The 16,695-nt window shown below is 39.1% G+C and overlaps 1 protein-coding gene across 2 annotated transcripts; it reads left to right on the forward strand.

Annotated features, from left to right (window-relative positions):
• Positions 1 to 1,826: 1,826 nt before the first annotated feature.
• On the forward strand, positions 1,827 to 16,564 carry LACTB (lactamase beta). Of its 2 annotated transcripts, XM_059180719.1 has the most exons (6): positions 1,831 to 2,252; positions 2,694 to 2,760; positions 4,263 to 4,453; positions 4,946 to 5,297; positions 6,698 to 6,863; positions 15,775 to 16,564. In XM_059180719.1, the coding sequence occupies exons 1-6, from the start codon at positions 1,890 to 1,892 to the stop codon at positions 16,304 to 16,306; spliced, it is 1,671 nt and encodes a 556-aa protein (XP_059036702.1). In that variant the 5' UTR covers positions 1,831 to 1,889; the 3' UTR covers positions 16,307 to 16,564. The 2 variants fall into 2 exon arrangements, with proteins under 2 accessions (XP_059036703.1, XP_059036702.1); XM_059180720.1 differs by lacking the exon at positions 6,698 to 6,863 and having other exon boundaries at positions 1,827 to 2,252; positions 15,775 to 16,027.
• The last annotated feature ends 131 nt before the right edge of the window (positions 16,565 to 16,695 follow it).

The raw sequence follows: 16,695 nt of genomic DNA on the forward strand, positions 1-16,695 counted from the left end.
TTTCACTTTTTGATTCTTGATTTTGTTGCCAGTATTTCTTAGAAGTATTTTCCTTCAGATGTTTTAGAAAGTTGGTTTGAGGGTTTATTTTAGTGGAAATTTATTTCCTTTGTCCTTTTCTTTCTTGTCCTTCTCCTCTATTCCTTTCTTCCCCCCTCCCCTCCCTGTGTAGTTGTTTACTTTTCTTCTATCTGGTTTCTATGCCTCCCTGTCCAAAGCAAGCTAAAACAGTGGAGTTCTGGCCTCCTGACCCACAGCCATACATCTGCCAACTGCTTGGTTTGGTTGCCTCCTAGGTATTTGGCTTGCACGGAGAGCATTTATTCTTCAGTACCTTCACAGAAGCCATACTTCGGGTGGCCTCTTCCTGGTTCTAAACTGTTGGAAGGCTACCAGAAACTTAGTTCTTGCTCTCTGCATGGCTCTGTGCTTCTGTTCTATTTTTCATCCAACGAGAGGTACAAAAGAGTACATAAAATATATATGTACAATTTTTAAAAGCATGATAAAGTGAGCACCCATTGTAACCATGACTAGCTATGTCTTTTACACTTTCCTCTTGCTGTCATGTGCTTGGAGTAGTGGGGTTCCCAGGATGGGAACTAACAATACCATCTTGACAGAATGCACCTGTCCACTCTAACTGCAGGTGGTGCTTCAGAAACCTCTGTGAGTTTCAGTGCCAAACTCCCGAATCTTAGGATACCCCGATTTCTTCCGGTTGGCAGCTTTGTTAGCAGCCCCAACACTTATATTTAGCCCCAGTATCTCCTGACTAGGTGTGGTTACCATTATTACCTTTTAAATAATTAAACAATTAACTTAAGATGTTTACAGCTTCTTCTCCTGACAATATCTTTTCAATTCAAATCTGTGAACTCTCTATGTATGCATTCCACCTGCAAGGGAACACAGGGTCATTATAAACATTGAGTATATTGCTCCTGTACTTAAGGACTAGAAGCTTTCAAAAAATGTGTCTGTGGGGGGGGGGTACAAGGAATGGATAAATGTTTAATTATCTTCAAAATTAACATTGCCATTAATTGTTCAGTTAGGATTGTACACATTTTACATATTGCAGCAATTTGACGTTAGATATCTTATTTCACAAGACTTTCTGATCGTCTACAGATGTCAGAAATCATAGCTAATTATAAATTATATTAATTTTGTCTTAAAAATTTTCAAGTGCAAAACAATTTTTTAATGTTTTCAGCAAAAAGAAAAATTGTTTTTAATAAGTCCACATGTAACTTAATGTTTGATGTGGCGTGGCTCTGGACCTCCAGAAGTAAGAGATTTTTTTTTTTTTTTTCAGAAGTAAGAGATTTTAAAAGGGCCTTAGGGAAATGGAAGGAGCTGAAATGAGGCACAAAGAAAGGAAATGGCAAGAAGGAGTGAGTCCTAGGGGCCAAGAAGATGCCTACTCAGCGGCTGCTGTTTGCCAGCGCTGTTCCAAGAGCTGATGATCCAGAAGTAAAAATCACGACTCTCTAAGGAGGGCAGTCTGGTAAGTTCAATGAAACGAAGTGTTAAGTGTTATTAAGGAGGTGTGCGCGCTGACGGGTCAAAAAGGTGTGGCGAGTACTCCCATTTAGATGCCAACTGGGAGGGCTTCTCTGAGGAGTTGACACTTGACCGGAGCAGAGGCAGAGGGAAGAAAAGCTGTGTGGGGTAAGATGAAGAAACACTGAGACAACGCAAAGAGAGAAAGGGAAAAGAGGAGGAAAGGCTCGATGCGATCGACGCTCCGGCATCCGGCGTCGACTGCTAAGGTCTGCGCGCGGTACCGCCCCCTCCCGTCTATCTAGTCCCCTCCCCTCGCCGCGCCTCCCCCGCCCGCCGGCCTGCGAGAGCTCTGAAGCTGCCGGCTCTCGGTGGACGCCATGTACCGGCTCCTGTCAGCCTTGACGGCCCGGGCCGCGACCCCCGGGGGTTGGGCCTGGGGCTGCGGAAGGCGCGGAGCCCACCAGCGCGCCGGGCTGCCGCCGCTCGGCCCCGGCTGGGTCGGTGGCCTCGGGCTGGGGCTGGGGCTGGCACTCGGGGTGAAGCTGGCGGGCGGGCTGAGGGGCGCGGCCCCCGCGCAGTCCCCGGCGGCCCCCGACCCCGAGGGATCGCCCCAGGCCGAACCGCTGCCGACACAGGAGCAGCCCCTCGCTCCGTGGTCTGCACAGACCCCGATGCCGCCCCCATCCCGGCGCTTCGCCAGAGCCATCGACAGCAGCCGCGACCTGCTGCACCGGATCAAGGTGCGGAGACGCGGGCGTAGCGGCCGGGAAACCGGCGCTCCACCGCCCGCGACCCCTCGGAATGAAGCCCCTTGGTGATCATCTCCCGGGCCCGAGCGGACCCCATCCCAAGCGGTGGGATGCCCGCGGCCGGCTTCCGAGAAGGACTTCCCGTTCCCTGGCTCCCCGGCCGTGGTCGGAAGCTCCTGCGGGTTGCCCAAGTCGGGGCGGAGGTCACACCGCCCGCCCGGGGAACCTCCCCTACGCCCTCAGTGCAGACCAGGCACGCCCCTCACCGTTAGAGCCGGGGCTGGCGGAGCCGAGGTGGGCGGGGCCCGGGCCGAGGGGCAGGGCCCTGACGGAGGGGCGGGGCCTCGGGAAGGCCCCGGAGCTGCGCTGGGTGCGCTGTGGCGAGGCGTTTCGGCTTGTGTTTGAACTGTGTCCTTTCCCCTTCGCCTTTAGGATGAGGTGGGCGCCCCCGGCATAGTGGTTGGAGTCTCTGTAGATGGAAAAGAAGTCTGGTCAGAAGGTGGGCTCAGAAAACCGTTACTTACTGGCTTGTTTTATGCCAGCTGATGAATGAAATTTTGATTTCATGAAATGAAGTGAAATTTACTGCTAGGAGTAGATCCCATGAAATGTTCAGTTTTCATAAAGCCGTACTTATTGTAGACAAAACATGTCTAACAGTCAAGAATCGGGCTTTCTCACAGTCTTAAATGTGACTCTTGAAGTCTTAAAGATGGCTTGTTTCTAAGGCTGGATTTGTTGTTCTGAAACTTGTATATAGAGCAATCTGTTACCTGCATATTTGTAGGTAACTCTTTCTTCTGGATAAAACGTCAGAAGTTTGTTTTCTTTTTTAATTAACAGTTTCATTAACAGGTTATTGAGTCCCCTATTCTGTAAAATCCACTGTCCCAAGAACTAGGGCCATTCATGATTCCTTGTCTAAAGGAGTTTACGATCTCCTTTATTACTTTTTTTTCTTTTTTCTATTTTTTTTTTTTTAAGCCGGGCAGAGGTGTTAGCTATTTTTTTCGAACAAAAGCTAGAAGCTTTGGGAAAGAGATTTCTAATCATTTTATGATAATTTTATCAAAGTGTATTTTATAATTTGATTTACTTACCCATTGCACATAAATTGGTCCAACTGGTCATCCCAGGTTTTTAGGAACCCTACTTTTAGGAAGTATTTCAGACATCATGTAAAGGAATTAGTACTTTTAGAAGGTTTAAGAGCAATAATGTTTTGAATTTAAAGAAAAATGATTCTTCCCCCAAGTATAGCCTAGTCAGCATACCCAATTTATGGGAAATGCTATAATCAAAAATTACATAAATGTCAGCTTTATGGGTGAGGGCTTTTTTCCCTGCAAATATTTTTCAGCATAATCTATATTTATAGTTTAAAAACAATTATTACGTATCTTTTCATTCTTTTTAGATCTCAGGTCTTATCGCTTAGATTTTCACACTTTCAGCCTCCAGAAGATGAAACCAGACTTTTAAAAAAAAGTCTCTAGGAGGTTTGAATTACTAGTACTTTTTTTTTCTGGCTTGCAGCTGAGGTAAACTGATGGTTATCAAGATTGGGTTTGCAGGACACCTTTTCACATTACCTTTTATTGGGTGGTTATTCTAAGGAATCTAGTGGAAACTCAAGAATCAAAGTAAATATAACCTGAAGAACAATGATGTTTTTTTTAAAGAACATAGAATAATTTATGTTAAATGTGGGATGACTAAATTGTCTAGATAAACTAAGAAAAATTAATATCTGAACCAGATGGAAAATTACTATTGTGCACAGAGTGCAATTTCAATTTAGTTATAAGATTAAGTTGTTAGGCTTACTGTTGCCAGCATTACTAAGACTTTCACCCACTCTTAATTAGCTTATAAAAGTGAAGTATCTTTTTCTTTAGATAAATACATGGGTTGTTCTAAGATAGAATTGTTTCAGTTTTTGAGGACTTCTTTGACCATGAAGCCTGTTATTAGTGAATTTTTGCTTTTCTTTTTCTAAAGGCTTAGGTTATGCTGATGTTGAGAACCGTGTACCATGCAAGCCAGAGACCGTTATGAGAATTGCCAGTATCAGCAAAAGCCTCACCATGGTTGCTCTTGCCAAACTGTGGGAAGCTGGGAAACTGGATCTTGATATGCCAGTACAACATTATGTTCCTGAATTCCCAGAAAAAGAATATGAAGGTGAAAAGGTAATGAAACTCACAGTTCATTTTACTAACCACATGTTAAATTGTTTAAAAGGTTTCATAAGATTCTTTGGTTTGTTTTTAACTATTGTTAATGGATTAAAGGGGTTTCTTAATTCAAGTGATAATCTATTGGGTATTTTTCTGAAACTTAAAGCTGAAGATGTGCATATGACATGTTTTCAGTAACAGTTTAAAGTGGAAAATATTACTGAGGCATTATTCCAAGGCCACTAATTTCTTATTTTTTTAAAGATTTTATTAACTTATTTGAAAGAGAGAGAGAAAGAGAACAAAAACAGGGAGAGATGGGGAGAGGGAGAAGCAGTCTCCCAGCTGAGCAGAGAGCCTGACGTGGGGCTCCATCCAGGGACTTGAGGATCGTGACCGAAGCCAAAGGCAGACACTTAACCCACTGAGCCACGCAGGCGCCCCTGCTAACTTTTTATTTTACAGTTTAATATTGTAATTGAATTTCCATGTTTTTATGATTAGGTTTCTGTCACAACAAGATTACTGATTTCCCATTTAAGTGGAATTCGTCATTATGAAAAGGACATGAAAAAGGTGAAAGAAGAGAAAGCTTACAAAGCCTTGAAGATGATAAAAGGGACAGTAGAATCTGACCAAGAAAAAGAGTTCAAAGAAAAAGGAGGCAAATGCAGTGAAAAGAATGACTTTGTTAAAGCTAAGATAGAGCAAGATACTGATGCCAAAGGCCGGAACTTAAAACTTGGCAAGAAAAAGAATGATTTTGAACAAGGCGAATTGTATTTGAAAGAAAAGTTTGAGAATTCAATTGAATCACTAAGATTATTTAAAAATGACCCTTTGTTCTTTAAACCTGGTGAGTGTTAATTCCTTCTCTTAACAAAGTCACCATTATTGAAGTATTAATTTTCAGAAAATCTGAAATGATCCCATCCTGAGGGCATTGGATGTGGTTGATGGTTGTAGCATGGGTTTTGTTGTCAGCCCAGTGTGTGCCTCCGTGTCTAATTCTTGACGAAGCCTAGCATCCAGGTAACTAGTTGTTTAGATTTAGAGCCTCAAATTCATTTAGTGGATTTTCCCGGATCAAGCTATTTGTGGAAAATTATGGAGAAATGTAATAATTGTTCTTCAAATAAAATCTGGACCAAAGAGGGCATGATAAAATATTGCTAATATGTCAGCATTTAGTTAGTGATCAATTTAGTATTTAAATTTCTCAACTTATTTTGTGCCTTTGTTCCTTAAACAAATTGGTTTTCGTCAACTAATTTTATTTCCCAAAAAACTGATCTATAAAAATAATATTTTAAATGTATTTTTTGATACAATGCCTATCAAAACCACTTAATGTCTTTCAATTTACCATAGGTCTATGTACTTGTATTCTTTTTTTTTTTTTTTAAGATTTTATGTTTTGTTTTGTTTTGTTTTGTTTGACAGAGACACAACGAGAGAGGGAACACAAGCAGGGGGAGTGGGAGAGGGAGAACAGGCTTCCCCGCAGGGCAGAGAGCCCTATGTGGGGCTCCATCCCATCACCCTGGGACCATGACCTGAGCCGAAGGCAGATACTTAATGACTGAGCCACCCACAGGCCCCTCCATTTTCATTTTAAAAGTTGTTTTTTTTTTTACCATGAATAGATATAGATATAATTAAAAAGGGCAAAGAAATATATTTATGGATTTTGTCTTAAAAATATAAGGTTCCAGTTATTAGTACAGATCATACACTCTATGTTTCTAGAATCCCAAATGATACAAAGGTATTTATTTGAAACAGTAGCTGTATTTGAGTATGTATTTGTATTTTAATATTTATTTGAAATTGTTTTTATACTTACATATACTTTATTAAAATAGGAATGTGCACAACTAATTTATGCCTTGAACAATGAGTTTAAGATATATTAAGAACAAAATCATCAACTCAAGAAATCAAATTTGCTTTTCTTTCCCTTCCTGTTTTAGTACCTTTTTGAAGGATTTTAATTTAGTTTTGAGATAGGATTGATTTGCTTATTTCATTATCATGGAAAGGAGTAGAGTCATATTCTGATCATCATTAAATCATGGAATAAGCAGGGTCATTGCAAAGTTGACTAAATTTGTTACTATATCATCCGTGATCTATTTCTGAATGCTGAAGTAAAAAGATAAAGGTATGTCAATTTTCAGTGGGAAATATTTTACATGTTTTTAAATAATAATGAACCATTTTCTTTTCTTCCCCCCTTTGCAATGATGTCTCAAGGTAGTCAGTTTTTGTATTCAACTTTTGGCTATACCCTACTGGCAGCCATAGTAGAAAGAGCTTCAGGATATAAATATTTGGACTATATGCAGAAAATATTCCATGACTTGGATATGCTGACAACTGTGCAGGAAGAAAATGAGCCAGTGATTTACAATAGAGCAAGGTAAATGATACCTTTGGTGTGTCTCACTATATCACATTTTAACACTGTGCTGTTCATTAAAAGTCAGACTTTCATTGTCTCCATTCCAAAAATCATACTCACCACATTTTGAGAGCTTTTCTACATGTCTGTTTTTCCATCTATAAAGTAAGGGAAATTGAATGTATTTGCTGCAGAGTATTCCAGGATCCTTGGATGAGAGAGAGCAATAATAATTTAAACTCATGCATAATTAAACCAAAATTGCTCCTATCATGTGTATTTATCTATAATTTGCTCTCCTATCATCCCTTTTTTTATGTTGTAACTAATATTTTCTTTATCTGTTACTGTTTTTAACTTTTTAAAATTTTGAAATGATTTAACACTTAAAGATAAATTATAAAACTAAATACAAAGAATTCCCATATACCCTTCACCCAGAATCCCCAAATGTTATCCTTTTACCACATTTGCTTTATCTGTTATTTTTTTCTCAACCATTTGGAAATAAGTTGCAGACAGACCTTTCACCCATAAATAATTAAATATGTGTTTTTTTTAAAAAAAGGACATTCAGGAAACTAATATCAGCATAGTAATTATATCAATTCTGTAGACCCTATTCAAATTTTGCCAGTTCTTCCACTAATGTCCTTTATAGCAAAAGAAAAGGGAGAGAAAAAAAAATTCTGCTTCAGGATGTAGTCCAGGATCATACATTACATTTTGTTGTCATGTCTCTCAGAAGTCACATGAAGTCGTTTTGTCCCATTATTGGTGGTGGTGATTTAATTGCTTTGTTGAAGTGGTACCTGCTGGGTTTTCTCCCTGTAAAAGTTTAAGTCGTTTCTTTGAAATATATCAAATTAAATTTGATCATAATTTTTTCTAAATTATGATTTGTAAAAGGGGCATTGGGAGAGAATTTTGAGACTAATGACTACTATGAGTTTTATGGCTATGTTTTCCATTTTACTCATTATTATTTGGTTCACTAGAAAGGTAAGGTTTTTAACAAATCAACTGTTACTTTTACTTTGCATATTTTTCTTAGTACATGCTTTGCAGATGGCTTAATGGTACTTGAAATAGATGAAATTGTGGGATTATTTTAGCTTTATCTTATCCCTATATTAGGTTTGTTCAGTCTTCTGTTATATTTAGTTAAATTACCATTTTTAAATTACGAGTATATTTAAAAGGATTAAATATGCATTGCAAATCAGCCTGAAGGAGGTTTTTTTGGACTTAAAAGAAATTAGGTTAGCAGCAAGCAATGAATTTTAATTTTAAAATGGCCTGTAGTTCTCAACCACTTCAATTAGTGTTTATTATTTTGGGATCCAATATTACATTGTACTGGAAAGCATAAGAAAAACTGACAAATACTGGAGATTGTCAATTGAGTATAAAAAAAATGCATACATTGTCAATTGAGTATATTTAGTAAAGGTGGTGTGGATGCATGATTTTTTTAAATCATTTTTTTTTAGATTTTTATATTCCATTGTCATACAACACATTATTTTTTTTTAAGACCTTATTTATTTATTTGACAGACAGATCACAAGTAGGCAGAGAAGCAGGCAGAGAGAGAGGGGGAAGCAGACTCCCTGCTGAGCAGAGAGCCCGACATGGGGCTCTATCCCAGGACCCTGAGATCATGACCTGAGCCTAAGTCAGAGGCTTTAACCCACTGAGGCCCCCAGGCTCCCCAGGATGCATGATTTTATTTTGATTTAAATCTAGGTGTTTGATAATGAATGCTTACACTTATATGTAAGGGAGAGAAGAACATTAGGTATCATCACTGAGCTGTTTTCTAAACTGAAAATTAAGACTCTTTGAATGTACAGAACTGCAAAGCAGTTCTTTTTTTCCTAATGAGTAATTTATGACTTGCAAAAACATCAAAATATGGCATATGATGGTGAGTTAATTTCATTCTATTGCCCATTCTTTGAAGAAAAAAAAAAGACAGTGGGTTTTCTTTTCTTCTGTTAAAGGTTCCTATCAGCTCTGAGTTTGTTAGATTTGGAAGTATCGAATGGTGCTAAAGGGGTAGTTGATTCATATTAGTTATATTAAATGGGCTGCTGAAAAGGGCACTAAAAAAAGAAAGAATGTTACCTGTGAAAATGGTCTGTCCACTCACTTCACCTTTATTTTACTTGATGCAGTATCTACTTGGGACTCTAAAACTCTACTTTGATTCTTTTTTTGTTAATAATTATTTTAAAAGAACTTAAAGGCACCAGCTTTTTAAGGGAGTTCAGGGAGTAAAAGGAAACTTCAAAGACAAGTATTTAAAAAAAAAAAAAGCTTAAAGTAAAGCTTAGTAAATCCATATGTTTCTATTCGTTTATGTTTGTCATTTTGCAGGAAATAAAATTTCCAGCAAAAGTTTGCAGCTTTGTTAGTGTTTACTCACTCCTTCATAATAATTACAAATTAAATATAAATATATTATCCTAACCTAGGCTTTTTAGAGTTATTGTAACCCAAGAGTAAATACTTAGCATCTTTTTGCTCGTGTGTGTGTGTGTGTGTGTGTGTGTGTTCAAAACAATCAGTCCTAGTGTCTGTCACCTTTTTAAGATATTTCCCTAGAATCCTACCCCAAAATACTACTTATATTTCTTTGGCCAGAATTTTAGCAACAGGCCACACTTAGCTGTAAGAGATACAGAGAAATTAGTTTTTAGCAGGGTACATTGTCCTGAATAAAACTGGAACTTTCTTAAATGGAAGCCTAGGAATATTGACTTAGTATACACAAATAGATATATTGATTCTATATAACAAGTATGTTCTGTATAGGCAAGTAAACTAAAATAACCCTTGAAGCAAATGCCCATGGGGAGTGGACTGATTGTTCTTGACACTGAAAGACATTCTGTTGATAGGGGAATCCCTAATCAATGCATTAGCTTATTTTTAGACTCTGTTCATATTCCCTGATTTTAGCACAATACTTGCAACAAAAATATCTTTTATAATTGGATGGGACCAAAAGCAAATACAATGCATATTTTCTGAAGTGTTTGCTGTATTTTGGCACTATAGATATGGTCTTTACTTTCTATTATTACCTTTGTGATTATTATTATTATTTTTATTTGTGAAAGTGTTTTCTAAAATTAAGCATTTTTTAAAAGATTTTATTTAACAGAGAGAGAGTGCAAAAGCAGGGGGAGTGGGAGAAGCAGGCTCCCACTGAATAGGGAGCCTGATGGGGGCTTGATCTCAGGACCACACAGGGGCCCCTTAGTCATTGGTTTTCATGAAAGCATATTTAGATTCTCTGTGGGCTTCTTTTTTTCTTTTTAATCTTCAAAGCACATGCCTTTGGCCACCCTTGGTTCACCCAGTATTATGACTTGGACTTTTAGGGGACATGGAAGATTCTTGAAGGAAGAAAGGAGTAAGTTTTCAAATTATATATGCCCACAGACCTCCAAAGTTATGAATTTTGAGGGAAGGGTACACGTTGAGAGAGGAGGCCCACAGGTGATTCTGAAAAACAACTGTCCTACCCTTCTCCATACCAGATTTGAGAATTACTAATGCTAGTAGAGAATCTGATCGGGAAGAAGGGTTGTGGTACTAATGCAGACCTAAATTTTCTCTGTAGAAGGGAAGACCTGGGCACATGGGGCTGCAGTGATTAGGGGGATGTAGGAAATCATAGGTTTGAGATCTAGAAGAGAGAGCTCAGAGCTGCAGACTAGCCAAGATTGGGTATCAAGGAAGTGCTGGTTAACAGTACTGCAGGAGGCAAATAGGATATCGACTATACAAGAGAATTAGAAGAACCTTGAAAATCCAGAAGAAAGCTGTTTAGTGATGGTGGACCAGAAGCCAGATTTTAAGGAGTTGAGTAGGACTAGAGAGGGTGAGTGCCTGGAAAACAGAAGGTCTGAGCTATTCTGTGTAGTTTGGCAGTAAATGATGAGGGAGAAAGGACTGGCAGCTGGAAGATATAACAAGGATAAAAAGATAAAAGTTGTTTTTCCTGGGACACCTGGGTGGCTCAGTTGGTTAAGCTGCTGTCTTCAGCTCAGGTCCTGATCTCAGGATCCTAGGATCGAGTCCCACATCGGGCTTCTTGATCAGTGGGGAGCCTGCTTCTCTCTCTACCTCTACCTGCCACCCTGCCTGCTTGTGTTCTCTCTCTCTCCCTGACAAATAAATAAATAAATTTTTTAAAAAGTTGTTTTTCCCTTAGGATACAGAAAACAGAGCATTTTTTAAACTGAAGTGAAGGAGTCAAAGTCAAAGCTTCTAGCATGGCACAGAGAGAGGACAAAGGACTTTTCCTTTGTGACCTGTCCCCTCTCCGCTCTTCCAGCATCACCTTCTACCACTTACCCCACAAGCTCTCTGCTATAGCCAAATGGAACTGCTTTGCTCCCCAGCTTGGCCTTTGTAATCAGCCATTTGAACAAGGCTCACTCTCACTAGCGCTCAGGACTCCTCCCATCCATCTTGGTAGTCACCTTACAACCTGTTCCTTGAAATGTGGTCCAGGCTCCAACAGTATTGACATTACCTGGGAGCTTGTTAAAATTGCAGGATTTTGTGACCCCTTCCCAGACCAACTAAATCAGAATCTTCATTTTAACAGGATCCCCAGGTGATTCATGTAGTGCTTTGAGTTTAGAACTGTCTGACAAGTCTCATAGTGCCTTGAAAGCAGCTACAGAGTATTTTTTACCTCCTTTAGTCTCTCCAGTGCCTTGCAAGTTGTCTCCATTAACTATTTGGCCAACAAATGATGCTTTCATGTATTGAATTTTTTTTTGTTTTTTTAAATTTTTTTTAAAAGTTTATTTACTTAAGAGAGAGAGAGCACAAGCTGGGGGAGAGGCAAAGGGAGAGGGCAAAGGGACTCCCCACTGAGTGCAGAACCTGCCACCACTGGGCTTGATCCCAGGACCCTAAGATCATGACCTGAACTGAAGTCAGATGCACCCCTAAACATGTTTAATGAGCACTTAGTGGGTGGCAGGTACTGTTCTAGGTAGGGGAATCATCAAGGAGCAATACTGGTAAGGCTCCAGCCCTTATGACTCTTACATTCTATGGGAAGAGACAAACATGTAGACTAAGAATTTCAGATACTGATATGAAGAAAATAAAACAAAGCAATGTTATATAGAGTAATAGGAAGAGAATGTAGGGGATCTATTTAAAATACATTTTAGACATGACTGATAAGGAAATCTAAATTGCCTTGTTGCAAATACAGAAATAAGTCTGACATAAAAAGAAGCAAGGCAAGATGTTGTAAGTGATGAGAACATGGAAGTAAGTAGGGGCTAAATTGCATTGGACAGTAACTTTCAATGCCATTAGAAATCCCCCCCCCCTTATTTGAACAAGTATTTTATACCTCCTTTAGTTTCCTGAAATGATCTATTTGGTTATATGATCTATAACCTATACTCACTACTCCTTTTTTTTTCTTTTTTAGAGATTTTATTTGACAGGGAACACAAGCAGGGGGTGTAGGAGAGGGAACAGTAGGCTTCCCACTGAGCAGGAAGCCTGATGTGGGGCTCGATCCCAGGACCCTGGGATAATGACCTGAGCCAAAGGCCAATGCTCAATGACTGAGCCACCCAGGCGCCCCCATATACTCACTACTCTTTTTTTTTTTTTAAGATTTTATTTATTTATTTGACAGAGAGAGATCACAAGTAGGCAGAGAGGCAGGCAGAGAGAGAGAGGAGGAAGCAGGCTCCCTGCTGAGCAGAGAGCCTGATATGGGACTCGATCCCAGGACCCTGAGATCATGACCTGAGCCGAAGGCAGCGGCTTAACCCACTTAACCTATTTTATTTTAACTGAAATAAAAAATAAGGGGCATCAGGGTAGCTCAGTCAGTTAAGCGTCTACCTTCAGCTCAGGTCATGATCGCAGGTCCTGGAATCGAGCCCTATTCCCTGCTTAGCAGGGAGTCTGCTTCTCCTCCTACCTTTGCCTCCTGCTCATGTTCTGTCTCTGTATCTTACTTTCTCTGTAAAATAAATAAATAAAACCATTTTTTAAAATATGTAAAATAAATAAAAATTATAATTTATAATTATAGATATTTTGATATATAAGGTTTACTCACAACATTAGAAGACATGATAAAGTCAGACACAACCTAACACATAAAAGGATCATAAATGTAACAACTGTAAATGCAGACCAATATAGGTGTGTCATATTGGTGCCTTTGGTGGCTACCTCTGGCTAAAGCTGTGAGCGAAATCCAGTGCAGTCTTTCTTCGGTTTTCACCATGGTTACTTTCAAGAAAGTTAATGTAGAATAAAAATGTCCAAAGACTACTTTGTGTTTATAAATAAAATGGAGAGGATTCTAATCTCAGCTCATTATAAACAGAATCTTTACTTAAATGATTACCGGTAGGATAATTGAAGGTCTTCCACCATAAGGGAGAATATACACTACTGTGTGGGACTTTTCCACACGTCGTAAGACATTAGGACCCTTGAGCCCCCTGCCCACTAAATGTTAGTAAGAGCTTTCTAGTAATTGTGACATCTAAAAAAAAGGCCTCCAAAAATTTCCCTTAAAGAGTTGGCACTGCTTCTGTTGAGGACTGTTGATTGTATTGTAGGCCATCATAAGAAGTTCAGGTTTTGTAATTACACTGGTAATCATTGGAAGGTTTCAAACAGATGGAAGAAGGGTAAGACAAAATATCAGGCTTCCACATGGAGAATGGACTGGAAGGAGATAAAATAATCTATGAAGTATAACTGGCGAAACAAGGTTGTTCAGGCAAAAAGGCAGTCAGGGATTCAGGTAGTAGAATTAGTCATAAAAACAATGGGAAATTTTCTTAAGTGACTGGAGAGAAGGAAAAAAGAATGCATGATAATGTAAATGCATTTTATTTTTTTCTTTAAAGATTTTTCTTTATTTATTCGACAGACTGAGATCACAAGTAGGCAGAGAGGCAGGCAGAGAGAGAGAGTAGGAAGCAGGCTCCCCACTGTGCAGAGAGCCTGATGCGGGGCTAGATCCCAGGACCCTGAGATCATGAACTGAGCCAAAGGCAGAGGCCCAACCCACTGAGCCACCTAGGCACCCCCATAAATGCATTTTAAGGTAAAGATGGGAGTTTGAGGCCATCTAAGTTGTCTAAAGTACTCTGGAATCTTCACAGTAAAACAAAGGATATAGTCGTCTGCCGGCTGGCCAGAGGTGGGGCTGAGGACTGGAAGAGATTGGGACTAGCTGTTGTGAGGAATAACCAGGAAAAGAATGAGATTTGGTAGCAGCAGTGAAGACCCTTACCAAGTGTGAATCGATACCAGTCAGCTTTGTGATGTGAATATCTGCAGCTTTTCTCCCCAGATAAAGAACCAAAGAAAGGGGTACGTAGATTTATTCAGGATTGGCAGATTGGTGTTCTGTCAGGTTGGGTTGGAAGAGTGGGGAACCCAAAGATGCTAGTGAGACCACAGCTGAAACTGTTCAGGCTAGAACAGAAAGTTCAGTGAAATTAGGAACTAGAAGACCTAGGAAATTGGGAAGAGTTAAGGGGAATAGATGGGGGTCACAATGAGGGCACAGAGCAGGCTCAGTTGGAGAGTTGGCTGGATTGGATAACCTTAGTTCTAGGAAGAAATGTCTGAGTTTGAGACCTTACCCATACAGTGGGTGAAAGTGATGGTGAGATTCAGTCTGACAGTGCTTACGAACAGCCATGGTGGGATGAAGATGAAGATCCTTACGGATGAGACAGCACTCTGAAAACCTCAGGACACATTTTATTAAGAATCTTGAAAGAAAGGATTCTCTTAAGCTACATTTCATTTTTGGTTTAATTATTTTGTGATTTCATTTCATTTACATAATACTAGAATAGAAACCTTATGAAGTCAGGCAGTTTGTCTCTCTTGTTTAACACTTTATTCCAGCATTTCAAGCAGTGCCTCCCACACAGGAAGTGCTCTACCAGTAATTGTCGAATGCATGAGTAAGTAACAGCTGTCCTTTATTAGGTAGCTACCAGAAATATGTAACGTGATTGATACATGTTTTCCCATCTCTGCAAAGAAAATATTTTTGTCACCGCTTCCCAAATTAGGATGCGGAAGCAGAGAGGCAGCAGACCACCTGGGTTCAAATCCAGGTCTGCCACTTACAAGCTGTGTAGTCTGGGACAAGTTATTTCTACTGTCTGTGCCTCAGTTTTCTATCTGTGAAATAGGAATTATAGTGGTACCTACCTGTGAACCTTGTTACAAGAATACATTAGTTCATACTGATACAGTTCTTAGAACAATGTCTGGCACGGAGTAAGAATTTTCAAGTGTTAATCAGATAAAACCAGCATATTTTACTAGCTAGAAAGGGTATGCTGCGGTTCAAACAGGTTTGCAAGCTCCAGCTTCTCTCAGTACACCAAGAAAGTCCCACGTCACATCATGACACATCGTATTCCTATGGCATTTTTAACCAGGAGGTTTAGTGTCCTTACAAATATTAATCTTAAGTGTCTCAGTGTGTACTCTTTTCGTTATAAAACTCACATGCAACATATGACTCACTGAGCCCAAGGACTATAAATATCTACCAGACAGTAGTGTTTCCGCATATGCACCAGGCAAATGTATCATATGTAATATTAATTCATTTTTATAGGGATTGAAAGTTTGATACACTCAAAATGGGCAAGCCATGCCAGTAGATAAAAAAACAACAACAACCGCTATCTATACTTTAATTACTCAATTATCGATGTTTTATTAGAATATGAATCAGACTGAAATGAATATTTTCTCAGAATGTATGATCAGTACATTGAAACAACCTGTCTCATGTACATATCTTCCTATTCGTCCTCATATGTAAAGTTCATAATAGACTATTAAGTTTTTAATGACCATTCTTATCTCATTTTAGATTTTATGTTTACAATAAAAAGAGACGTCTTGTCAACACACCATACGTGGATAACTCCTATAAATGGGCTGGTGGTGGATTTCTGTCTACAGTGGGTGACCTTCTGAAATTTGGGAATGCAATGCTGTATGGTTACCAAGTCGGGCTCTTTAAGAACTCCCATGAAAATCTTTTACCTGGATATCTCAAGCCAGAAACAATGGTTATGATTTGGACGCCAGTCCCTAACACAGAGATGTCCTGGGATAAAGAGGGTAAATACGCAATGGCGTGGGGCGTTGTGGAAAAGAAGCAAACATACGGTTCCTGTAGAAAGCAGCGGCATTACGCCTCACACACCGGAGGTGCGGTAGGCGCCAGCAGTGTCCTGCTGGTCCTTCCCGAAGAACTGGATGCGGAACCTATAAATAATAAGGTTCCCCCAAGAGGAATAGTCGTTTCTATCATATGTAACATGCAGTCTGTTGGCCTCAATAGCACTGCTTTAAAGATTGCTCTGGAATTTGATAAAGACAGAGCTGACGTATCTTAACAGGTGCAAAAGGAGCTGTTTTGTTCTTGTTCTTGCTGTTGTTCGAAACATTCAAATCCCAAAATACATGAGATTTTTAAAAATAGATTTGTAATAGAGTATAATTGAATGCAGAGAATTATGTACTTCTAATTGCTTAATTTTGTAATTGTCTTTTATTGTAGGATTAGTTCTTTATACTCAGGGAAGTAACTATATTATTTTTACTTTTCAAAAAAAGTGTTAATTCTTGAAATAAAATATTCTGATAAAAAGAGATTTTTTGAATGTGTAATATTAAGAAAATCTCATTCAACAGGGAACTTTAAATATTACTATTTTAATATGACAGCAGAAACAAGTTAATGAGAAATGTATATTAGTTATGTATTGCAGCTTCAAAGAACAAA

This window comes from Mustela lutreola, chromosome 7 (assembly GCF_030435805.1).
Source record: "Mustela lutreola isolate mMusLut2 chromosome 7, mMusLut2.pri, whole genome shotgun sequence".
Taxonomy (NCBI): Eukaryota; Metazoa; Chordata; class Mammalia; order Carnivora; family Mustelidae; genus Mustela; species Mustela lutreola.

Coding starts and splice junctions, on each gene's coding strand:
- LACTB (XM_059180719.1), top strand. CDS start 1,890: ATGTACCGGCTCCTGTCAGCCTTGACGGCCCGGGCCGCGACCCCCGGG. Junction 2,253..2,693: donor ACCTGCTGCACCGGATCAAG/GTGCGGAGACGC, acceptor CTTCGCCTTTAG/GATGAGGTGGGCGCCCCCGG. Junction 6,864..15,774: donor GTGATTTACAATAGAGCAAG/GTAAATGATACC, acceptor ATCTCATTTTAG/ATTTTATGTTTACAATAAAA.